This window comes from Dermacentor andersoni, chromosome 1 (genome assembly GCF_023375885.2).
Source record: "Dermacentor andersoni chromosome 1, qqDerAnde1_hic_scaffold, whole genome shotgun sequence".
NCBI lineage: Eukaryota > Metazoa > Arthropoda > Arachnida > Ixodida > Ixodidae > Dermacentor > Dermacentor andersoni.
Window position 1 is genome coordinate 142,387,701 of NC_092814.1, and position 26,888 is coordinate 142,414,588.

At 47.3% G+C, this 26,888-nt stretch overlaps 1 protein-coding gene across 1 annotated transcript in view; it reads right to left on the reverse strand.

The window, feature by feature from the left end:
- The window catches only part of CDase (neutral ceramidase), a 151,163-nt gene that overhangs the window by 9,260 nt on the left and 115,015 nt on the right, over positions 1-26,888 (reverse strand). Inside the window, exons 7-16 of the mRNA XM_050192048.3 lie at positions 20,764-20,886; positions 18,803-18,889; positions 15,966-16,070; positions 14,293-14,374; positions 7,244-7,356; positions 6,172-6,266; positions 4,959-4,998; positions 2,241-2,333; positions 522-761; positions 195-248 (exon numbers count right to left, since the gene is read on the reverse strand). Coding sequence (XP_050048005.1) covers positions 195-248; positions 522-761; positions 2,241-2,333; positions 4,959-4,998; positions 6,172-6,266; positions 7,244-7,356; positions 14,293-14,374; positions 15,966-16,070; positions 18,803-18,889; positions 20,764-20,886 — 1,032 coding nt within the window. The remainder of the gene's footprint in view (positions 1-194; positions 249-521; positions 762-2,240; positions 2,334-4,958; positions 4,999-6,171; positions 6,267-7,243; positions 7,357-14,292; positions 14,375-15,965; positions 16,071-18,802; positions 18,890-20,763; positions 20,887-26,888) is intronic.

Consider the following 26,888-nt stretch of genomic DNA (forward strand, 5'->3'; position numbering starts at 1 on the left):
AGAATTATTACAATGGCATGGTTGTCTAGGCAGTAGACACCTAGTTTTTAAGAAAGATGAAAATGAACACTGTACGCAACTATAGTGCAATTAACGTCACTTGTGTGCATACTTGGACGTTTAATATGTATAGTGAAAGTAGAAGGTCGTAAAATCGTAACCACACAGTTGTAACGTAAGAAGGTTGTCCTCACCATCAAGTTGTTTCTTGGATGACCAGAGACAAACGTCACAAAGACTCGTTCTCCCTGAAAACAGTTAAAAGAGCTATTCAAGACCGACTTTTCTATTAGTAATGACACTAAAGCATCTCCACACAAAAGTTCCGCTTCTGTTTTCAAGAGCCTTTTTTTTTTTCTTTTCACTGATAAGCATTTCATTCAACGCTGTTTCCACTAGTGACCCAAATGACGACAGGCACTAAGTTCTAATTCTTCATCTTACCGACTGAAATCCACACATGGATGTGAATGACGCTGTATAGTGGAGGTTTGAGCAAGAACTAGCGCACGAGGACTGACCCTGTTGTACGCGGGCTTGACGTCGGACAGCACCTGGCCGAACACTTTTCCCAGCGGGGCGCCGTCGAAGACGACGCCTGTCTTGAAGGACACCTGCTTAGAGAGCAGGTTAGGCAGAGGAGGCCCAATTGGCCGGCTCGTGTTGGTCGTCAGGCTCACAGCCAAACCTTCGAATTGCTTTTGGTAGGCCAGCAGAGTGTGCGGCCCGTATAGCGTGGATGCGCCCTCGTAGCGCTGCACCTGCAACAAGTACGTCGCTGTGTAAGAGACAACTGTCACAACAAACGCATCACCAACAACAGGCGCTGAAAAGTGCCATAACGAACACTTTTGACATCTAAAAGAACGTCGTAAGTTCAGTTCTGATACAGGTCCTGCTGTAGCTACGGCCACGCTTCGGAAGAACCATCTTCTGTCTTAAGCACAGAGCAGAAAGTTCGACAATACTAGCTGTCTTTTCTTGTACGCCTGTCGCAACCATCAAGACATCAAGCGCACCATTACTTGCTTCTTTATCAATAAGGTTCAGCAACACAGCCCAGAAATATGGCCCATATGCCTCCATTTGCTACAGTCGATCGAGGTGTCCGCTGCACACTGGTGGCTTAAATGAATTGGCAACTAAGACCATCCTATAGCGAAGTCTCCTCCTTCGCAGAGATACTTAATGCAATTAATCGATTCTTGGCACCCTTAATGACGTACAGCGAACAACAATAAAGCAAAGACCTGGAGCCGAATTCACGAAGCTTTTCGTTCGTAAGTGCTGTTTTCCGTTCGTCGGCCGCTTTCGCTAATATGTCCGACATCACGATCAGCTGGCACCTGTTCTTACGAACAGTTCCATCGTAAGAACTGTTTGTGAATATAGGCCCTGATTTGCATTAAGAACCGCCAGTTATCATATATTTGGCGTAGAGTTAAAAAATTAGGCATTGTGGAACATCGACAGGAGAGCTAAATAAGAAGTGTAGGTACGGGGCGCTTTCTTTCATATCGGGCCAACCTATACGCACTTTGAAAATTGTTTAGAGACAGTTCGGCAAACTATACTTCCGTTTGTACAGGAATCGCGTTGCTACTTCTAGAGGAAATGTTATGAACACTGCTAGCGCTTCGCTGAGCCGTCGGCGCACCCACCCCGGCGGAGGAAGCGCGCCCCTATTTTCTATGAAATTCAAGCAAAAGTCTTCATTGAAAACATCTGTGACAAGAGGAGAAGCAACCTACAGTTGCAGCTGAAAAAACTGCTTGTTTTCTCAATTTCTCACTACATTTGGTAATAGTCAATTACCCCTATTGGGGCATAGGCAGGTTTTCGAGGGAGGTTATCGTCGCCTCACCGCACGAGCTGGACGTCTTGTGCAACAACGTCGTCAGCCGAACATCTATGGGGAGATTCTTATGCCCCCCCCCCCCCAAGCTGATAGTTACAAAAAACAAAACAAAAAAACAGACAAACAAAGCAAGAGAGTCTTTGGTTCGCAAAGGCATCATAGCAGCATCTGTTGTTTTGAAAGCGCCAGGCATATTTGAACTCTCAATTCTTCTGACTAATATCTAATGAAGCAGAGAAATATAGCTGAGAGCAGGTCAATTTAAAGCAGTGACGACACCTTGACGAAACCTTGCGGAGAGTGCTCTCCAAGACAATCTGAATTTTTGTCATTCGTTTGTTCGCACGCTGTTGTTGTGGACTTCGGAGGCACGACAACGCACCTGGTACTCCTCGTACGTGGCCACGTAATGCGTGTACGTGTTGGAGAGGCCAGCCAGGACCACCATGGCATCGGGGTCTTTCATCTTCACCACCTAGAAATATGCGAAAATGATTCTTAGAAAACTCGGTGCGGAAACCATACAATACTCAGCGGCAACTTCACTTGGCAATGCTGCCAAAGCTACGGACCCGAAGCGCTATACGTCGCCTCCTTTATGCAGTCAGATAGTAGTCATCTCTGCGTGTAGGTAACACGTTATTACATCACCAAATAGTTTAATAATTGAAACTTATATTACGCGCTTTACCTGTAAACACCAGAAAACTAATTTTAGCACTTCCCCTGTCCAATGTTTGTTTCTATCGTAGCTTTCCTCCCACACCCTCACCGCTAAAGAAAGCGTCTATGTTTTTACACGGTCATTATCTCCGCTCTTGTCATCATCGAGCATACCTGCTTGTGACGCAGAAGAGACAGCATACATTTGTTTGTTGAAGACGAGGAGCAATTTTATAGCCACTAGCTTTTACCTTTTATACGGGCCGTCAGAGTGAACGCGCACGTGTGTTTAAACTGCAGCTGGCGAGCTTGTCAGACTGCATGGATAGCGGCAGTGCAGCGACTGGGCTCAACGGTGCCCCGATACCCTAGCCCAGCAGTGTCAAAATACTAGGACTGCACATTCAGAAGGATTGGGGCTCGGCCTCACTGTGCAGTATGTGGTTAAACAAGGCGAGCAAGTGCTGCACATGATGCGCCGTGTCTCCAACCACACCAGATGCCTCAAAGAACGAGATCTGCTCCGGCTCCTTGACGCCTTGCATATATCACGACTCCGATACCACCTCCCCTACATGATATTACATAAACAAGACAACAACAAGCTTGACGCCCTTATCCGAAAAGCGACTAAAATTGTCATGGGACTGCCTCTCTGTGCAAACAGGCAGCTTCTCTCAGATATGATACACCGGAGCATCGTCGAAGAAATCATAACAATACACCGCAAATGCCAAGAGACTCTTCTCCCGCTCATTATGTCGACACATACTGCGCAGTATGGGTATCGAACCGCCGCCCCCCCCCCCCCCCCCCGAACCCCCTGCAGCAACCCAACTACTTCCACCAGCGACTAGATCTCATCATAACATAGCCCCGTTACCCCGACACAGGCACCCCGAACATGACAGTGCAAGCAGACAGCAACGAGTCGCATAGTACGTGCGCTACACCTAACAAAACTCCAAGGGCATGTACTACTACATACGTACACACACAAGGGAAAAATGCTCGACAATAGCCATGGTTGACCACTCCCTTCCTACCATACGCACTTCCCTCGTCCTAACTCGTGGCCACACAACGGCAGAGCTGCACGCTATACATTAACAAATCAGTGCCTCAGCCTGCACTGTCGGTTACTTAGAAGCCAACCGGGTATTTTCAGTAGCTATCTTCAAGATTCCCAAGCAATTACTCCAACCCGACGTTCCCGTCACGAGCGCAGTCCTGCGCGGAACAAGGACAAATATGCATGAGTTTCCGGCTTTCGATTTACTAATACACAAAACAACGGCTGATCAAGGTAAGCAAGCTGCTGACATGCGGTAGACACATTCACCATGGCACAGATATGTAAATAAATAAAAAAGGAACATGAACATGCAAGGACTCTATAGAAGGTTAACTAATCAATGTTCTGGAAGTTTGCATACACTGCACAAACCGTCTCAAAGCCATATTCTGCTTATTCGTCCGCAACCTCTCCGTCCCGGTTTAATAATAATAATAATAATAATAATAGTAATAATAATAATAATAATAATAATAATAATAATAATAATAATAATAATTACTCCTAACTTATAATTCATCTATCAGAACTTCTCAGATAAGCTGCATGCAAGGTAATAAATGCACATAGGGAGCTTTACGTCTCAGAGCCACAGTATGGCTACGGGACACGCAGAAGTAGGAGGAAAAGAGAGTGAGGGCGATGGGACTGCTGGAATAATTTTGACCGCATGGGTTTTTTTAGCATGAACCCGAGGTCAGCCCACGAGCGGTTTCACATTGCGCCCCCTAAGAATGCCGCCGCTGCAGCTGGGACTGAAATCCGCGAACTCGTGCTCAGTAGATGAACGCTGTATAGCCACTGGGTCCCCGCTTGGGACGGGAAGCATGCATAGCTGTGTTTTATACAGTCGTTGTGAATTAACAGAATACCTAAGGAGTCTACTGTGATCGCTCAGCTAAATGCTAATTGGGCTCTTTTGCGAACGTCATCCCCCTCCATTCGTCAACTGCCAACACACTCGACCAAACAGCCTCCGTGCAATACATATAATAAGCATGCGAGTCCGCGATAGCCAGCCGGTGATGAGCAGCCGTGCGTCGTATCATTCATTTTCTTTCAAACGGACTGCCGATGAACATGACCCGCTCTACCTTTCAAACAAGCCCACCATTGTTGGCTTTCACGTTGAATCACGGGGTAACGCGAATGCTGATACCGCGGAGAGGACAAAATATATTGAAGGACTGAAACATCGTGAAGTACGAACATGGGTGTTGCCCATTCGGCTTATGATTTTGGAAGCGAGGTATGCAAAGCCGCCTTTCTCACCGGAACATGCACTTAGTTTGTCTCAGTCGTTGTAACAACAAATCAAGAACGAACCCCATGAACAACGATGGCGTGCAAACAACCACTTACCCTTTCCACAGTAGCGCGAAGTCGTCTGCCAGACATGGTGCTGCATGTAAAAAAAAAAAAAAAAAAAAAAAAAAATCAAGAATAGTCGGTGCAACAGTTAGTGAACGCAGCTAGACAACAAACGTAAATATAAAGGCTAACGGGCTTCTTTGGTTCAGCTTTTTAATGCGTTCAGCATTCTTTGGGAACTAACCGCGATTTCGAATGACTGTCTAACCGTTTCCTGGGCATATTCCAAAGATAGTGCAGCTAATGCAGCGGTAAAATCAGCACGGTGGTGCGGCAACACCATGCCATAGTGTCGGTTGTAGGGGGAGGGTTCTCGCATCCTTCCCTCGTGACAGCGAGCGTTTCGAGACGCTGTGTTGAGACGCTGCGTCCGTTGGTCGCAGACGCCGCGCGGTTACCGAACTGGTCCTTGAGGAAGTGCGACTCGAAGTAGCGGTTGGCTCTCGCGTACAGATAAAGCACGGTGATATGGGAAGCGCCACCTGTAACACATAGTGGCACAAATAACCACCTCCCAAAGCATACCGAGCGAATTCTTGGGTAGCAACGAGGCTTGGCTCTTCATATTTTTCTGTAATAGGAACCCATTTCATTCAGCCGTTATCGTTGCGCTGAAGATGGCGTAAAGGGCTCAAAACAATTCGAGGAAAATAAATGGGGAAGATGTTCCTTAAGAAAACGTGCATTATATTGAAAGTTCAACTTCCTATACTCCTCTTGGGTACGACAAGTTGAAAGGACATTATCACCATGTTAGTGCACGTCCCATGTTAATGGCTTCAAAGGACATTTAACAAGTATAGAAAAAACACTTTTAAACACTCTACTTGCTACGCAGCAATGATAGATAGCCACTGTTGTGGAAAGTTATCACGCGCTGGAACTGCTATTCTGGATAGCTTTTGCGAAGCCGATCGTAGAGACACATGCCGACAATTACTGTGATTTGCAACGGTTTCAAAGGTACTTTCGTGATGAGGGCTGAAGTATTCAGAAATACTAATGACTTAGCAATACTCAAAGTTCCAGAAAAGTCGTAAGGGTGACATTTCAAACGAAATATTTAGTTGACGTCTTAAAATACTACTGAAACTCACGCGTTTAAAAATACAAACGTAACTAGGACACCGCGTTTGCTTTTCTGTGCACGCATGGAGCCCAGTTAAAGGAAGCAACGTTTTGGGCGCAGTTTAGACATACTTACGTAAACTCTCCAGGAGCCGCAATAATGTACAGCTGGCCGACTTTCAGAATTTGAGTAGGAACGATGCTGGCAACCCAAGGGTATGGAAAGTTCATCTGATGATAGAAGAAAAACAAACAGACATTTACGATATGTATTTCATCCAAATCAAAGTCTACCTGAAAGTGTTGTTGAAGATTGGATGCATTGATTCGGCCTCATTACAATATACTATCGGAAAACTGCAACAGCAAATGATCTGCCGCCATCCAGCTCAAGACAAGTTCTTAAAGACAAATGAAGAATTAAGTTTGCTGTGCCTGTAATGGCTGATCCCTCAGTTGTAACACATTAGTGTGGTGGACATCATTTGGCGTATTACGTGAGTAGAGGAAAATATTACTAATACTATACGCCATAAAAATTAGCGGTGTAGCTGTTTGGCCAAAACCGTAATAAATGCGAGTGCCGTATCATAATGGTTTTCGCAACACTAGCAGCCTGTCTACGCGATCATATTACGCAGTAGTACACGTATGCATGCCCCATCAGTTTACAGATTGTTGAGCGAAGCTAAAAACTTTAACACGTCAGTAAAATTTTGATAATAGTTGCCACTACGACAGTTATCCCAGACATCGATAAAGAAATGTGCAAGTAACTCTGGTAAAGTATATTGAATGCCAAAAAGACATCCGCGCTTCATGAAGAGCCACAAGAAATAAAATGCCGCGGCTACACTTCTAATAGAAAATGCATTTTCTTTTTATTAGATGCACTGCCTATACCTGAAACACTTTATATACCTACGGCATAAAATTAGCACCCCGGCAGCAGCGTTTCGAAACCGTTGGTGAACATAAAGCACTTTTCCTGATGCAAGTGGCAAGTACTTCCGCGATATCTCTTCACAATTAGGGTACTGACCAGCTACCGCGCTGGTGCTCCTTGTGTGCTGGTCTTGAAAGAACCTAATACCTCTACGAACGGCGCTACTTTTGCAGAAAATGCAACATAAGCTTTCACGGCCCTTTGTACGTCGGTAGCACTTGTAACACTATAGAAGACGGCTGCAAGAAGCTCACGCACTTACCTCGCCAACGGGTAGCAAGATGGGCTTCGGGTGATGGCATCTGATGGCCTCCTTCGACGGCGCCGCGATGAAGTCGCGCACGAAATTCCAGAATGGCGTGGACTTCGTCGTTGCTGCATTAAAGTCCCGAAGAATTCATAAGGCAAGCATTTTATGCTCACTATGAAAAATTATTGTGTGGCTCGCGGTTCGCCTATCATGAGATCTGGACCAAGTGGTCGAAGAAGTTTTTTTATTTTTTTCGACTCACGTTATATTTGCGACGACATCGTCAACTCCCTATGAACAAACTTTGTTTATTCCTAAATATTCATTTTCAGGAAATTATAACCAAAAGATACAAATTAATTGTGAAAGTCATTACGGTTTTGAATCAAATGAACCAGGCATCCGTGATGGACTAGGCATCCCTATGGCGAAACGTTGTCACAATTCCTTAGGTTTAGGCACATGACTGCACAGCCGACAACATTACTGCGAACTGAAACACTTGAAGCTAGCCTCGATTTCTTCTGATTTTTCTATTTCTTCATCCTGATTTCAAATATATTATTACGATATCATCGAGCGATGCTCAAGAAACGAGCCGCCGCGAGAACGACGATGAAGTTGGTCGGTGCGCTTGGCGCGAGCAAATGTCGGCCTGGCTGCCTGGCTCCAGTGTAAATAGCCTGCAAATTGCCTATTCTGTCTGTGTCTTTCCACACGCAACATTCTGGTGGAGGTCAGCGATCCCCGTCCTCACCAGGGAACTCAGAAGTGGTCGGCACACCGAGCTTGTCACCATGCCTCCCGGTGACGCGCCCACCTCTGCAACGGCTTCGGCTTGTCCCACTGCTCCAATCGTCACGGTCGCCCCACATCGCGACCCAGGTGTGTTCTCTGGCCTGGAGGGCCAGGATGTTGACGACTGGATCAAACTCTATGAACATTCCAGTGCTAATAACAGGTGGGACCCAACGATTATGCTCGCCAATGTCATCTTTTATCTCGGCGGCACCCCACGCGTGTGGCACCAAACGCATGACGACGAGATAACCGGTTGGGACAATTTCAAAGAGAAGCTACGGGAACCTCCTCGGACATACACCGTCGCTTATTCCCGCACCTTTGGACCTTCCGTTCCCTATACCACCCGCCATGAATCCACTGCCGCTGATGCTCCTGCTCCGAACCTTCGGTACAGCCGCTCGCCCTCACCTCAACGCCATCAGTCTCGTTCGCCCCAACCCCGTCGCTTCTCTTTGCCGCCTATCGCCTCCCGGATCCAGTCGGAAAACTAGGCACTGCAGCTTCTGGAGGTGAAGCTGCGTTGTCGACCCTGCCCTCAAATCCTCTGCTCACGTTACCCACGAACCGAAACCTTCTTGACGTTGACGTTGACGGCTATCCTGTCACAGCACTCATCGATACAGGAGCACATCTTTCAATTATGAGTGCTGCCTTCCGACGACGACTGAACAAGCTCCTCACCCCAGCGTCGGCACGCATCGTCCGCGTTGCGGATGGCGGTACTGTGCCTATCATCGGCATGTGTACGGCACGCGTCAGCATCGCCGGCCGCCACACTCCTGTCCTCTTCAACGTAATTGCTCATTGCCCCCACGACCTCATTCTCGGCCTCGATTTTCTCTCCGCACATTCTGCTCTTATTGACTGCTCTTCCAGTACCCTTCGCCTTGAGTTGCCGATGCTCGCAGAACCTTCTGACGCACCCTACTGCCGCTTACGTCCCACCGGCTTTCTTCGCCTGCCGCCAAAGTCAACAGCCTACATTGAACTGTTGTCTTACCCACCAGTCCCTGATGGCGAGTACCTCGTCACTCCTCTGCCCGACATTTCAATAAAGTATGACGTTACAGTGCCTCACAGTATACTTAATATTACTGGGAACCGCACTCGCATGCCTGTCTGTAACTTTGGATTGGCAAAGCAAATTCTACCGCAAGGTATTTGCCTTGCCACCGTTGATTGTCTCGGCGACCAATACGTGGCAGCGTTATCGACCGATGGTTCTCGCGCGCTTAGCAGGCCCCTCGCGCCAGCCTCGGGTGCCGATCCCAATATAAAGAAAATGGTTGCGACGGACCTGTCCTCGGCGCAGGCTGAAGAGCTTTGCCAAGTATTATCGTCCTACCGAGATATTTTCGACATCGACGATCGCCCTTTAGGCCAGACGCTCGCGGTCAAGCATCGGATTCTTACTGGCGATGCTACGCCTATTCACCGACGACCGTATCGAGTTTCTGTATCGGAACGCCGAGTAATTAAAAACGAAGTCAACAAAATGCTCGATAAAAGCATCATTGAGCCTTCATCGAGTCCCTGGGCGTCACCTGTGGTGTTGGTTAAGAAGAAGGACGGCACGTGGCGCTTCTGTGTAGACTACCGTCATCTGAACAGCATTTACAAAGAAGGACGTCTACCCGCTCCCACGTATAGACGACGCCCTTGACTGCCTGCACGGTTCCAGCTATTTCTCGTCTATTGATCTTCGTTCGGGATACTGGCAGATTGCTGTTGACGATATGGACTGAGAAAAAACCGCGTTCATCACACCTGATGGCCTATACCAATTTAAAGTAATGCCGTTTGGATTATGTAACGCTCCTGCCACCTTCGAGCGTATGATGGACTCCTTGCTCCAAGGTTTCAAATGGTCCACATGCCTCTGCTACCTCGACGACGTCATCGTCTTCTCGCCAACGTTCGACACTCACCTTGAACGTCTCACAACTATACTTGATGTATTTCGAAAGGCGAAGCTGCAACTTAACTCGTCCAAATGTCGTTTTGGCCACCGGCAAATTACTCTTCTGGGCCACCTCGTTGACGCTTCCGGAGTACAGCCTGATCCCGACAAAGCTCGCGCTGTCGGAGAGTTTCCGGTTCCGAAGACAGCCGCAGACGTTCGAAGTTTTGTAGGGCTATGCTCGTACTTTCGTCGTTTTATTCAAGATTTTGCGGCAATTGCTAGACCCCTCACTAATCTTTTGAAGAAAGGCGTACAATTCTCGTGGGGTACTGCAGAAGTCGCCGCCTTCTCTCGTCTCGTTACTCTTCTCTCCTCACCACCCATTCTCGCCTACTTCGACCCTGATGCCCCTACAGAATTGCGTACAGATGCCAGCGGTCATGGCGTAGGTGCCGTCTTAGCCCAGCGTCAGCATGCCCAGGATCGTGTTATTGCTTATACGAGCCGCCTCCTCACACCATCGGGGCGCAACTATTCCATTACGGAACGAGAATGCCTTGCTGTAGTCTGGGCGGTTGCGAAGTTCCGTCCTTACCTTTACGGTCGCCCTTTTTCCGTAGTCACTGACCATCATGCTGGCTCTCTTCGCTAAAAGATCCCACAGGCCGGCTTGGTCGATGGGCTTTGAGGCTACAAGAATTTTCATATTCCATGGTGTACAAGTCTGGCCACCTGCACCAAGACGCTGACAGCTTGTCGCGTTACCCTGTTGACGACTCTGACTCCTCTAATATTGCCAGTGCTTCTTGCGCATTCTCTGTGTCACAGCTGCTGCATTTCGCCGACGAGCAACGCCGTGACGCCTACATCAGAGCACTCATCGACCGTTTTGAGCACTCTCCGGCCGATGCTACTCTACGCCTCTTCGTCCTCCGCGACGGTACTCTGTTCCGTCGTAACCTTCATCCGGACGGCTCTGAGTTCCTGCTTGTAATACCTAAACACCTCCGCTCCACCGTTATAGAAGAGCTCCAGGACGCGCCAACGGCAGGACATCTCGGCGGATCTCGAACCTATGACCGTGTACGTCGCCGTTTTTTCTGGCCGGGTCTTACCCGTTCCGTACGACGTTACGTCGCCACTTGTGAAGTTTGCCAACGAAGCAAGAAGCCTTCCCAGCTCGCCGCTGGTTACCTGCAGCCGCTCGACATTCCTGCCGAGCCCTTTCATCGTGTCGGCTTAGACCTTCTCGGCCCATTTCCGGAATCTACATCAGGGAACAAGTGGGTTGCAGTCGCGGTGGACTACGCGACCCGCTACGCCGTAACCCGTGCTCTTCCGACCAGTTGCGCAACTGATGTTGCGGACTTCCTCCTACATGATATTATTTTGATGCATGGTGCTCCGCGTCAATTGCTAACAGACCGTGGCCGTACGTTTTTGGCCAAAGTCATCGACGACATCATGCGTGCCTGCTCAATACGGCATAAATTTACCACCTCCTACCATCCCCAAACGAACGGCCTCACTGAGCGCTTGAACCGCACCCTTACAGACATGCTATCCCAATACGTTTCCGACGACCACCGTGACTGGGACCTGGCTCTACCTTACATTACCTTTGCAACTGTTGGCTTTTCCCCCTTTTACTTCTTGTATGGCCGCGAACCAACGCTACCACTGGACACTGTGCTTCTGTCCGCCACAGCTTCAACTAGCGATTATGCCCGTGATGCAATCGCCCATGCTGACCACGCTCGCCAACTTGCGCGCGCTCGTCTACAAGTGTCTCAAGACAAGCAGAAGCAACGCTACGACCTCCGTCACCGTGATGTCCATTTTGTGCCCGGCAGCCTCGTGTTGCTTTGGTCACCTTCGCGTAAAGTTGGCCTATGTGAAAAACTCCTTGTTACACAGGTCCCTATCGCGTGCTCCGCAAAGTGACCGATGTCACCTATGAAATCTTTCTAGCCACGCCCACTACGTCCTCCGCTGTGACAACCAGTGACATTGTCCACGTCGCCCGACTCAAGCCCTACAACTCTCCATGCGCCTTGGGAATTTAACAGCACCGTGACGGTGCTTTTGCCGCCGGGGGGGTAGTATTACGATATTGTCGAGCGATGCTCAAGAAACGAGCCGCCGCGAGAACGACGATGAAGTTGGTCGGTGCGCTTGGCGCGAGCGAGTGTCGGCCTGGCTGCCTGGCTCCAGTGTAAATAGCCTGTAAATAGCCTATTCTGTCTGTGTCTTTCCACACGCAACAATATTAAAATAACACATCATAAGAAGCCAACAAACAATGACCCCAAGGAAAACATAGGGGAAATTACTTATACTTACTAATTGAATTAAAGAAATGATAAATTGATGGATATGAAAGTGGATGAATAAACAACTTGCCGCAGGTGGGGAACGATCCCACGTCTTCGCATTACGCGTGCGATGCTCTACCAATTGATCACGATGCTCTACCAAAAGATCACGTAGTCGTGACGCCTGCGGCAGAAAAGATGTTCCACATCCGCCACCTAGGTTTGTGAGTGGTAGCGCTGGCTAGCCCTCCATGGATTAGTTCTAGTAGTAAAACATAAATACCCAAGAAAGTGGATAAGAAAGCAGCGCCGCGGTAGCTCAATCAATCAATTTATCATTTCTTCGCTTATTATTCTATTATTAAAAATCGGGCCCCTCGGTTAAACCCCTTTCTTCTCGTTTATTAAATAACGAGGGCCTCGAATCCGGCAACATTGATGCCTTCAGGTAGCATAGGTCGGTTTATTGACCAGTTGCCTTCACCCTTCAGTTGCCTTCACCCAAAACGCAAGTTGATAGCCTTTAGCTGCGTCACAAGATAATGCAGCAAAACTTTGAAACACAAATAGAAATGAATTAGAAAGGTGTTAAGATCATCTCAGTCAAAGCTACCGGACTCTCAAGAGCGGTTTGGCGAGCCAGCGCGAATTTCTGTAGAAATTTCTGCCAAAAGGCGATCCTTTCGCGAGTACTAGGATGCATCGATGCTGGTGTTAGCACTCGACAAAACAGCGATAGAGGTCTGTAAGAGGGCAGCCGCGGACAGGGAAACCGTTTCGGAGAGTTTGGGTGCAAACCCTTCTCGACGCGACGTTATCTCGGTTTCCGCCACTGGTCGACCGCGGAAGCAGGAAGTGCCTAAATGGTTGCAGACTTCCGGAGTCACACTGACGCCTATGCACCAAGGCGGCGCAGTGCATGGGGCAAGTGAAGAAAGCGGCAAGTTCAGCCCGACCACAGCTGCTAATAGATGCTTGCATGCACGACGCCGCAAGTGCCGCGCCCCTGTCGGTCTTTGGTACCAAACTTGACATCTACACGACGGCCATATCCTATACGTCGTCAAAAGTCGAAGCCATGGATAAGTGCAATCGCTTGATCGTGCGCGCGTAAGTTGCTGATCACGCCATCTCCAATTAACGTTATGTGCATATAGGACATGCAAGTGGCCCTCCTATGTCCTGTGTGCACATAGTAGCATCGAAATCGTTCAATTTTCTCGTGACCATTACACTTGCTATACCAGCTGAGATATTGTACAAGTTGGTCGCCTTGGTACTCACGTATTGATTGAATCTATGGCGTCTCTCGTCGAGAAAGTATAGCGGCGCTAACAAATTTTAAGCTAATAAACCCAGCCCCCAAACGTTCACATCACATTCTTAAGCGTATACGTTATAAGCAGGGTTCTGAATTTTCGCATAAATCGGATGAAATTCCAAAAGCACTCAGTGGAGAGAATTATGCACACACCGATTTATGATAAAAACCGCAAATTAAATTATTCCTTGGCCGGCCAACCATCTGACTATTATCTCTTCCTCTATTTTACCTGGAGCTCTTCTGTAACAATGGTACTCCGCCATACAGACACCCTGAACCCTCTTGGCAGCACGGCATCGTCACCGAAATAATAAGCGCAGATGTCTGCTGCACCATAAAGATGTCGCTGCATCGAATTCCTTTCTCCGTATGAGCACTTAGGCCCGATTTCCATTTTCATTTTCTTTCAAGATCGTAAGGCGCAGAATAGTAGTCAGCCGGAAATCTTGCGAATTTCCAAACACTGCAAAAGAATGCGCCGCACCCATACCATAAGCCACATTACTTCTGTCCAATGTATCACCAGAAATTTTTCCTGCGTGTCTCAGAAAGCAAATCACAAAGTTCCACGCCAACCGACGTCTACTAAGCTATAGCCTATATCGCTCGAACAGTGCAAGAAATGTTTTGCGTCGCTGCTCAGTTAGAGATGGGGGATGGGCTCCCGTCATGAGTGTCGTATATTCGACTAAAAACCACGAAAAGACCTGCTCACACTGCGTGAAGTCGAACTGGCCCGGTCCGTCAGTCGTTCCTGCTGCAAAGCTGTAGCCCAACGCTGCAGTGCACGTTGTGATCTGAAAGAGTTCAATAAAGGGCTGACTGCACGCATTGAGAATTTTGCTCTAATATTCTAGGCTCTGACGGTGGAATTTAAACAATGCCTAATTAGCGCTCCGTGCGCCACACTGATGCAGGCGCTATACACTGCAGCACCGCAACCCAGCAGAAGACCTTGAGAGGTGCAGGCTTACGCTCAAAAGAAGCGCACACTCGTTTCAAAGTCTCAAAATCTCCAGCAAGCCTTCTTGAGAATTAACGAAATCTTACAACGTAATGAGGGGCGCATAACAATATGGCGAACAACCGTGGTATAGCGTACTAGCGCGTACGGGATGTGGGTGTGATGCATTGTACTAGAAAACAGCACCTGAAGCGTGCTGTAGTTCCATTACCAGGGGTTATCCACATTCAAGTGAAGCTGTCCCCGACAGTAACTCATACAATATGTTAACTTGGAACCAACCTGCGAAAAAAGAAAACTCAATAAGGAAACGGACATCGGTCTTGACCGCAGTGCTTCCGAAACGGTTAGTGGTTGAGAGCCTCACAGGTTCAATATTCCCTGCTCGAAGGACACGCAGAACTGGGCCCTTATTCATAGAAAGATGTTACGCTAGAATTGTTCGTAAAAGCGAATTTCGGCTAATATGAATGCTGCACATATTATTAGCGAAGACGGTTGGCCAATGGCAAAGAGCACTTACAAACGTAGCGAATTAGGCCCCTGAACTTTAATAGTTGTCGGTGACAAAATTTTCTACTGGTGATCCTCGAAGTAGAAACCATTATTCTTTGGCAACTTGTAAGCAATTTGAAAACAACTTGCAATGCTTGCTATTCATTAAGCATTCTCCTTTCTTCCTTACTTCTACAATGTGTAGATTTCATGTGGGCGAAAAGCCCTTCAAGAGAAAATATACGCATTTCATGCGCCGATTAGGGTTGGACAAGACACAGCATCTGCAACAACATCCAAGTCTCCTCTAAACGCATTGCATGTATGGATGCGAGTAAGATATAATCGACGAAAACCGGGTAGTTTTTCTCTTCCTATGCTGGCGCAAAGTGCCAAGAGCTAACATATTTAAGTAGTGGGTATAACTCGGCGTTTATATTGACCTGCAAACATTGAGCGTTAGCACCATTTTCGCAATACCTGCAAATACATTTTTAGATCTAACGGGCCGAAAAAAATTCATCTTCAACTTTCATGGCAAAGGTCCGCCGGCGCTTTATTATCACGAGCTCCAGCAGCTTTGTTTTCGTATGAAGGACTCACTGCTAATCATTCTGATACTGACTTTTTGTTGATGAACCTAAATGCGGCTTTCTCATTACAAACATTGCAGCCACTTCTTAAGGGCTCATATAGAATACGATTTCTTATAAACACACATAGTTCGACATGACACGAGCTGCAACACAACGTTTTTCTGTTGTGTTGAAAATATTTGCTGCAGATAAGCACGGCTACCAATAGAAAATGAAATTATGATTTATTCGAACTCGATCGTTCTGCTCGCGTGGACGCTTATAAATGATAAAAAAAGACGCATAAAAAGGAAATAAAAGACGGGAGGGCGGGAGCACTGCGCTTGCGTTTACCGGATCCGCTTCGTTGTCGCCGACTTCGTATTTCCCCATGTTCGCCCTCTGGTACGCGAATCCAACCGTGCCGGAGAGCTTTCGTGAGGCCGAGTGGAACAGGTCCTGCAAATCGGGAAACGTCGCGCTGTCAGGCGGCCGTCAATTCCGGCCGCACTTTGCCCGACACCAGCGCGTAGCCAACAGAACGAGGCGGGCGCGCTGACCGGTGCTGCGCGCGCCCTCAACGCGGCGCCAGGAAGTCGGCGCCGACGGCGGCGTCAAGTCGCCCCAATGTACGCAGTCAGCTTTCCACGGCTGCCAGAGGCACTTTTCATGAAAAGAAGTTGCGCTGCGTGCGCGCGTGCGTGTGTGTGTGGAGCGGGGAAAGCTATGGTTGTAGTAAAAGATAAAAGATACTGGGCCTGTTCACAAACTTTCAAACGCTATAACGATTCGTAAGAGCAGCTACCAGTCAATCGTGAAGTTACATTATTAGCAAAGGCGGTCGGCCAATGGCGAAAAGCATCGCGACCAAAAGGTTCTGTATATTTGGCCTCTGATGAGCCGGTTTTCCTCGTGTGCGCCAGCGCAGCGCTAATTGGAATGAATGGTTTTATGTGTACCATGAAAACAGTACTATACACTATCATAAGAAGGTACACCAGGCAGGGTGCGCATAAACGTAGGCTATTATTATAAATGCGCTAAGTAGGCCGTCAAAAACACAATAAGAGAAAGTACACACAAACTCTCCGTCCTCTTAGTGTGTGTTTCGCGATGTCACGCCAACTAGCCTCGTTATCTGATCTAGCATCATTTTAGGCTAGTTGATTTCGTTATCACAGGAATGAACAGTGCGAAATACGGAACGAAAAGGCAAGACGGGCGACACCAGCTCTAGTGCGGTCCGCCTAATCTGTTGGCCCTGTATTTCACGCGATTTAGGTTGACGAAAAGCTTCATCCCGGAAAGAGATTTCAATGTCCCAGCTTATCGCTGTCCCAGGTGATCTGTGTGCGACACAGTGAACGCCTACTGGGCACAACCGGCAGATTTCTTGCGCGCAAGCCGGTTATGTTCGATACGGGCTCGACGGTCGGTGCGTTTACCAACACTAGACTGCGAAAGGCACGCGCGAGTATAGAAGTACAGTGAGCTAGGGCGCGAGAATAGCGCATGAGTCTGCTTCAGTACAGAAGCTCTTTCGTTTTTGCAAGCATTTAGGCGTCAAGAAAGTTTCATTTTCTCGTATACTCTAAGCCCCAATGTGGGCGTCTGCGTCTATGACCTCCTTGTGCGTTTTCCATCAGCTCCACGACAGAAAAATAGAGCGCATTGAGTCTCGTCACAGCAGCACCTATGTTACTTCAGGGGCATGTAAGGAACGACGTGACAGCGGTCGACGTCCCTAAATTTATTCAAGGAAGGCAATGCAGAGCCGAGGGGCGGCTGCGGCGTCTACAGCCCAGTCGGTGAGAGTCCCGGTACAGTCTCCTTTCGTCGGTCGCGCTCTGAGCCACGTGAGGCGACCAGTGATGATGATGTAGCACGATGACGAACGGCGGTTACGGTTACGCTACAACTTAAGCTTCTTCTAGGAAGGCAAGACGATTTGCGCGTGGAAAAAATGTGCAACATTTGAGGCTCGCAAGAACTTTTCGTAGTAGGGATCAATCAAATTGATGCTATAGTTTATAGCATAAACGCAAGTACGGCTAAGATTTGGGTAGGGCTGCTGACCGCGTAATTGTGGGGATTAGGTTGCTTCATGCAAGACGAATAATTCGAAATAACTGAGGTGGATTTTACCCTGCAGTGGACATAATTAGGCTGGTGATGATATGGGGGAAATGGTGCCGAACCTAATCTGACTTTGTCAACATATAGTAAAGGAGGTTATGTTAATGTTTTGCGCTTACTTTGTGCTACTGAGAGCTTAAATATGCAAACACACTTCGTTTTCTTGTTTTTGTGAGAATCCAGTAACGCATATATGTGCGCTTTTTATGTGTACTTCATGGCACTATTTATGCTACGTTATATGTACAGCACACTGCCTGTCAACCTTATTTAGTTAGCTCCAATACCACTCAAGTAACCATAAGCCCGCTTCTTTTTTCTTCCTTTCTTGTAAAAAAAAATGGAATAAATTTCGAACTTCAAAGTAGTGAGCTGTGTGATTCTTAGCTGCATGCGTTGCGAGGTGCAGCACCGAGAACCCGTGCACGCCAATGCCATGACATGTCCTATGACAGTAATACACCAGTCAAACAGCAAAATACCCAATTATCAAGACAGGCTTAAGTGCGGGGTGGGGTATATGGATATGGAAGCAGAGCCCGCCACTCTTCTTTTCTTGCGTAAAATATGAAATATTTCTCCAAGCTCGTAGTAACGTACAAAGGAACGGAAATCCAGCGTGGTCGCCAGTATTGCGAACGGCGAGGTTTTGCTCGCTAGAACATGCAAACTGTATGTTGGTTTGCATATTGGTTGTCCAAGTCCAGAAGGGTAGTTGGAGCGTTCAGGAAAAAAAAAAACAATAAACGAGCGTCACTTAGCTTTGATAAAAAATGCGGGTAGGTGACATAACACCGAGTTTCGAAATACTGAAGGACTGTTAAATCAGAACATATGTCTGACGAAATCACGCTTCTGTTGTAAAATATGAGAAAATGGGGCGAAAACATGTTAGTGGCAACGCAGAAGAGAACTTCAGCTTAGTACGCAAGTTTAGCCGTATCCCCTACGCACGATACAGTGATAAGTTATTTGACAAGACAACATCGTGTTGCCACTGCGATGGCAAGGAACGAATACACTGAGAACGTCATGGCTTTACCGCCGCAACTTACCAATGCCTTTTGGAGCTGACGTTCCCCCAGAATTTTTGTGCTTTCAAACATGTCTTTACCGGGACCAAAAGCGATGCATTTCTCAGTCTGAAATTAAAAGAAAGAAGACATGCCTAATTACATAAAATGTGGCTGCAGCGGCACATGGCCAGGCCAATAAAAAAAATTCAATGTCCCGAAGCGCTGCCTTCGTTGGTCGACATCAATACATATTGCTCAAAGTGACAGGGACAAGGGGCCAGCAATGAAAGTTAATGTTCGAATTGTGCTATACAAGAACAACTTGCAGTTGCGCTTCAGTGCGCAAAGCATTGCAGGCTCATGGAGAAACACGCTGAGGTCTGTATGCCTACTGTGATCGACAAGTTAAATGCACTGCGCGCACGAGCTGTCACGGTGCCGTTTAACAAACCATCAAAGCGACTTTTGTCAACATTTAAAGATGCCTTCTCTAAAATGAAAAATTTCAACACAAGCGCATGTGGAACCGCCTGCACGTATATGTCATAATTAAATGCTGTCTCGTTCTAATCGGCTAAAATTGAAGCCATGGCTGTCACGAACGCCGTAGCTCAATGACACCAATTATGTCTACGATAAATAAATGTTACGACCCTTTCGTGTGCGTTCAAATGTTTTGAAGATACATTACGTCACCGGGTTTCTGGTAATTATCGCTATGCTAGAACCACCTTTTTCTGTTAACATAACCGCCCTGAAGAGAAGTATCGTGGTTGCTAGTGACTGCATATATTTACAAACTCTTATGAGTGTTACTAACTCTTAGTGATTAGTGCCGCACGAGACGGGCAGGGGGTAATTGATATAATTACTCTTCGTTGCTGTGGGGAGAAAAGCTACGATACTATAGAGGGAACAGCGACACTGTTGACGGATGTGGCATCATGCCGCATGCCGGCTGTTTTATTTCTGCCAGCCTATAGCTATCAACGATGCTGAATCAACGATAAAGTGCATATCACATTGACCGCAAATAAAGACGGGGACAGCGGAAGAGAGCACAAGAACAACACGGGCGGTTTTTTGTGTTCTCTTCCGCTGTCCCCGTCTTTATTTGCGGTCACTATGATATGCAGTAAACACCAACTAGGCCAAACTGAAGTTCTCCTGTAACGATAACGTGTCGCTTGCTAGCCGACACGAATGTTTGCAGCATACTAGACAAGTTTGCGCGGATAGTCCGGCCATTCAAGCAGCGAGCACACGCGTTAACCGTTTCGATAGGAGCGCTGCCAACTGTGATTATAACAACGACACATGTACACACGAGTTGTGTGTTGCGCCGCTCGTCGCCTTCTTGTTGTTTGTTTTGCGTCCCTCAGTCTGCGTAGCACGGCTAGGTTGTCATTGTACGAACACGTTCGATACACTAGCGAAAATTGAGAAGTGATGCCGTGTTCGGCACAGCACTTCTGACGCACATGCGTTCAATGTCAGCGCGAAATACTTTTTTATTATTTCTAATTCATTGTTTTTAATTTTTCTTTTATTTGGTGCCACACAGCTGAATCGTCTTACTCACCTATTAATCGGCGTGTTCGCTCGGCGGCAGATATCAAAGCAACAGTTACACTAGGATTTTGATCTAGTTGAATTACTAGCCCTATCGTTCCTGTCTAAAGTTAATGAGCAAAATGCGAACAAGGTGAAAGCAGGAGCCAACGTTTCGACAAGTGGACTTGTCTTCTTCAAGGCGAAACGTTGGCTCCTGGTTTCACCTTGTTCGAGTTTTGCTCATCGTCTTCAATTTCCATCTCCCGCCTTTCTTGTCTTTTTCCTGTCTAAAGTTACTTAGTCAATAGGCTGGCACAAATGTACTAGTTCTTTTTTTCTTAGTACGCATTATCTACTTATTTATTTTCATTACTACACGTTCAAATTTGGATTACGCATGGCGTGTTCTAGCTAAAATAGGAAAAAAACAAAGTGACAAGCCTCACCCGGCCGTTGCAAGTAGATTTCTCAAAATCGCAGGGCAGGCCCGTGTCGATGCAACGTGGCCCTTTCAGGTTGGGGGACACGTCGCCCTCGTTGGACTGGGCAAATGCGGCGATGAACGGACCCTGCAAACCCAGCACCCGTCGTTCACAGTGCGCACACACACAAGTGCATACTCGCCCCAACCCCATCCAACGCCTAAATAAACCGTCCAGGAAATCGAAAGCCCTTTAAAAACGCCTTTCGGTTCCAAAAGGGCAACCAGCGAAGCACTGCGCTTACGGTGGGCAGCGCGGCCCATGAAAGGAAGAGAAACGCTAAAGCGAGGATCTGTCATGGGTTGCTTGCGAAAAAAAAGAAAAAAAGGTACGAACAAACACACTACCCTCGGACATGTGACCATGAAATGGCAGTTATATAAGCGATAGAGAATTGGCTGAATGTGGCCGACCGGACGACTGTTTTAATGACTGCAAGAGTTTTTTTGCAGCTTGGAGAGTTGTGGGATATTCAAGTACGGGCGGGCAACTGTGTGCTCATATTTTCTGCAAAAGTAATGCATTCTTTTTAGCTCAGCTCGCAGTAGCAGAGTTAAGAGAATTAAATAATCACTGGAGCCTGGGTTTTGTTTCTAAGGAGCAGAGCTTAACTATAACAGAAAGTGCAAAACATTTTCTCGCAAGCTTGTGACAAAACATTCATCCCACGTGAATCAAGGATATCACGAAAACTGGTCTGGTCGACAGTGATCAAGGCACAGCATAACGGACACCGAGCACGGAAATCAAAGTTTAAAAGAAACCAACGACCTTTCGCTACGAGAGCCGAAACATTGTTTGCTTCTTTTAAACTTTCGTTTCCGTGGTCGGTGTCCGTTATTCTGTGCCACCACGTGAGTGTGATACAAACTTTCTCTTACGATTGCGAGGCGACTGTTAAAGAGCGTAAATGTAACACCTGATGCTGTATGTGGCAGAACAACTATTTCCGGTCACGTTCGCCCTATGGACGCAGCTAAACATTTCAGGCACGAATACTGCGCAAGCTTTGATGAGACACTCGCAGACTGGTAATCACCTAGTCCACTGTACAAAAAAAAAATTCAATGTTTCGGACACCGGTTTGTCAAATCTGCAGCCTCATAAATATCCTAGCCTCAGCTTTATTCCTTCAACCTCTAAAACATGGACGAACATAACGCGGCATCCCGGCCGCGGCGGCCGCATTCTGAGAGGGGCGGAATGCAAATGCGCTCGAGTACTTAAGTTTGGGCGCACGTTAAAAAACCGCAGGTGGTCTAAATCATTCCGGAGTCTCCAACTACGGCGTGCCTCATAATTATATCATGGTTTTCGCACATAAAATCTTAGAACTTAATTTTCAGAATTTGAATAAACATAGCGCCTTCACTGAAAGACCTGCAGGCTTCTTTATGTTGAGTGCGCTTTGCCTACAAATAGTTGAGCGCGACTTGTAAAAGCAATGTCTATTTCTGATCACACATGCCGCTTCCGCGAGCCTGCTATCTTGATAACCGATGCTCAGAGTTTAAAAAAATCATGAGGTTTAATGGCCCTAAACTGAACAGTTGGTTTTGAGGAACGCCACAGTAGAGGGCTGTGCATTCATTTTGAATACCTGGGGCGCTGTAACGTAAAGCTATTTCAGACTTTTCTATTCCAGTTCTGCAAGCAGCCATCCACGATTGATCCAAAAATGTTTGAGACACCACCCACGGTACCTGTCTGTCACGCGACGTCACGAAAACCGCGAGAACGCCCAATCTGATACAATATGGGCGTACTGGTTACGCATGATTAGACAAAACCAAAGAAAATAATAATTCCTCATTGGACGCCTTCTTCACCATTAGCGAAAAAGGCGTCGTTTGACCAATTGCTATAGGTCAAGCTTTTTCGGGCTGCGGCCTTTTTGCCTGTCTGTCACGCGACGTCACAAAACGGGGAGATCTCCCCGCGTCAAAGTGACGGGTGCGCGTTAAAGACACATTAATATGCCGAACAATACTGAAAAGTTTTCTGAATAGCTGGAGACTTCCCCGTTCCGAAAGGAAGAGAAGATGGCTGCGCACCTAACGCTGTGGCATTGGCTACTGGGAGCTGCCGGGGTAATGGCTTTATATGCGTATAATAAAAGATTTTGCGGGGCAGTATAACGTTATCGGATCAAATAGGGCACCACTGTAGGTTAAATGAGGCGTACAACTCCTGCGGGACCCGCCGTGGTTGCTCAGTGGTTATGGTGTTAGACTGCTGAGCACGAGATCGCGGGATCCGACCCCGACCACGGCGGCCGCATTTCGATGGGGGCGAAATGCGAAAACACCCGTGTACTTAGAATTAGGTGCACGTTAAAGAACCCCAGGTGGTCGAAATTTTCGGAGTCCTCCACTACGGCGTGCATAATCAGAAAGTGGTTTTGTTACGTAAAACCCCATAAATTAATTTTTAATTTAACTCCTACGGGGACGGTAGAGTATCCGTCTCCAGCGCAAGAAGACCGTGATTCAAATCCCGGTGCCACGCAATTCTCCACCGGAAAATACAAAAAAAAAACCGTGTGTTGATAAAATTGCACAAACAGGCCTGGAGTGCGGCCTGATCCCGGTGACCAGAACCGGTAACGCACTCTCTCACCAGAGCAGGATTGGCCACCCTGGTGCAGTACTTGGCCACAACCTCCTATATGAATACAACAATCGAACCCCGGCCCTCAGTCCCCAGTAGCCGCGAAGCAACTGACCACGGCGGCGGTCAGATCTGTGACGCTGCAGAGGGTGCTAAGAATACCTGGCTCCGGGCAGGCCGCCATTGGAATCTCAACCTGGCAACGTTTAACGTTAGAACGCTATCTAGTGAGGCGAGTCTAGCAGTGTTATTGGAGGAATTAGAGGGTAGTAAATGGGATATAATAGGGCTCAGTGAGGTTAGGAGGACAAAAGAAGCATATACAGTGCTAAAAAGCGGGCATGTACTGTGTTACCGGGGCTTAGCGGAGAGACGAGAACTAGGAGTCGGATTCCTGATTAATAAGGAAATAGCTGGTAACATACAGGAATTCTATAGCATTAACGAGAGGGTGGCATGTCTTGTTGTGAAACTTAATAAGAGGTACAAAATGAAGGTTGTACAGGTCTACGCTCCTACATCTAGTCATGATGACCAGGAAGTCGAAAGCTTTTATGAAGACGTAGAATCGGCGATGGGTAAAGTCAAAACAAAATACACTATACTGATGGGCGACTTCAATGCCAGGGTAGGCAAGAAGCAGGCTGGAGACAAGTCAGTGGGGGAATATGGCATAGGCTCTAGGAATAGCAGAGGAGAATTATTAGTAGAGTTTGCAGAACAGAATAATATGCGGATAATGAATATCTTTTTCCGCAAGCGGGTTAGTCGAAAGTGGACGTGGAGGAGCCCGAATGGTGAGACTAGAAATGAAATCGACTTCATACTCTGCGCGAACCCTGGCATCATTCAAGATGTAGACGTGCTCGGCAAGGTACGCTGCAGTGACCACAGGATGGTAAGAACTCGAATTAGCCTAGACTTGAGGAGGGAACGAAAGAAACTGGTACACAAGAAGCCAATCAATGAGTTAGCGGTAAGAGGGAAACTAGAGGAATTCCGGATCAAACTACAGAACAGGTATTCGGCTTTAACTCAGGAAGAGGACCTTAGTGTTGAAGCAATGAACGACAATTGGTGGTAACGCCGTTAGACAGGAAACCAGTAAGCTATCGCAGGAGACGAAAGATCTGATCAAGAAACGCCAATGTATGAAAGCCTCTAATCCTACAGCTAGAATAGAACTGGCAGAACTTTCTAAGTTAATCAACAAGCGTAAGACAGCGGACATCAGGAACTATAATATGGATAGAATTGAACAGGCTCTCAGGAACGGAGGAAGCCTAAAACAGTGAAGAAGAAACTAGGAATAGGCAAGAATCAGATGTGTGCGTTAAGAGACAAAGCCGGCAATATCGTTACTAATATGGATGAGATAGTTCAAGTGGCTGAGGAGTTCTATAGAGATGTATACAGTACCAGTGGCACCCACGACGATAGTGGAAGAGAGAATTCGCAACTTTCACGTACGGTGGCGCCGTCACGCGGCAGCGGCCGGAATCAGTCGAAAGATTATAACTGCCGCCCATTCGCGTAGCGTGTTGGTGCTGCCTACGCTTTTCCTCTATTTTTCGTTAATGTTTTAACGCGTTCAAAGCTCCAGCGGGATCCTCGAGGACACTTAACGTGCTCAGAATGAGCAACCATAGAAGTAACCGCATTTTTGCTGTGTGCCGCAATGCAGAAGTTATGCGGTAGGTGATGTGAGCCTTCACTCATTCCCACCGGCAGTGTCCATGAGGAAGAAATTGATTATTAAGCTGCGGATCGGCAAAGCTGTCACAGAAGCGATGAATGTTTGCAATGCGCACTTCATGTAGGACGTCTTTTTTTGGAGTACGGCTGATGAGTGACGATTACTAGCAATTGAAATCGCGAATAGACGCACCTCCATGAAGACGCAGGCATAGCAATGTATTATGCGCAGGGAAAGAAATAATGCGCAATCTTAACTCAGATGGGTTGTAGTATGATTGATGCTTGCGTTTTTGCCACCCATGCCTTTGCGGCTACGTTGGAGCGCAAACATTCTCCGTGAAGTCTTGTACTTGCTTCAAAATTTCTTGTTCTCGCTCATGAGTTCGTGCTGTGCAACGCCGGCTTGACATTCCACCATTTTCTAACAAGAGATGAGTTTCTCATTTGAGCATGGAAGCAAACTGGCGCAGGCGTAGAGGGACCTGGAACTCGTGCTTGTCGTCGTCTGCCACTTCGATGTGCGGCCGCAACGTGTGCACAGGCGCACATGACTGTACTCGTAAGGTAACAAATCCTAGTCCAACAAACGTTAAACTACTGTGCAGTGTTCGCGTAGCGAACCCTCAGCTGATTTGCGTGTATATTATTTTATAAAGATAACTGAAAGAATGAAGCGAGCATTACCGCGGACCGGTAAATATCGGCTATGTATTGCTCGATCTGTCTATATGCAAGACGTGGTAGGACTGACGCAGGCTGTTGAACTACCGCAAGACTGTAGCTTGCACAGCGCGCGTATAAAACGCAATAACTAAATTACAAGGGTGAACGGTCTTCGTATTAGCTCGCAAAAGCAGTCATATATGGGTTTTTCTTTACTTCTCGTGTTCAACATCCAGCTTTGTGAACACAGGCAGGGATAACTAGACAAGAAAATTTGGCTCACAAAACACTGCTTTTCACGCCGTCGATGTGAAGAACTTGGGTCGTGGAACACCAGGAAGATTTTTTTTTCTCGACACGGCGGCTTATTCAAGCGGTCCAAGTAACAACTTGCAGAGAGCACCGCACCGTAAAAAGGGTCATGGCACCCGTTCAAAGCGGTCGAATTAATAGATTAGCAAATAGAAAGCACGGACACTTCTCTTTATAACACCGTCGCGGTAAAACTGAAGCCACAGCTCATATAGTTTGCTTCGAAGCCGCGAAGTTTGCACGCAAAGGCCTTCAACAGTCACGGAGGGCGACGTGCACGCTTTTATACCGCCGCACACAAGATGACCAGCGTTTAGGACTTCCTCGCCTTCAAGCAGGCTTCGAATTCTGCGTTCTGCTCGCCCAATGTGAGCCATTACGCAGGCTAACGACTGCGGGCGTGTAAACTGAAGAGACATTTGAACATGACGACGCGAAACAACATGTCACTGAGCAAGACGACCGCAGCACTGCACCGATTGCTCTAGTTCTTAATCTCTCGGACAGCCATGTTGGATTTAAGGTGGCACCCCCTATAGGCCGTGAAAGTTGCGAATAGCCTAGAGGAATTCGAAATCCCACAGGTAACGCCAGAAGAAGTAAAGAAAGCCTTAGGAGCTATGCAAAGGGGGAAGGCAGCTGGGGAGGATCAGGTAACAGCAGATTTGTTGAAGGATGGTGGTCAGATTGTTCTAGAGAAACTGGCCACCCTGTATACGCAATGCCTCATAACCTCGAGCGTACCGGAATCTTGGAAGAACGCTAACATAATCCTAATCCATAAGAAAGGGGACGCCAAAGACTTG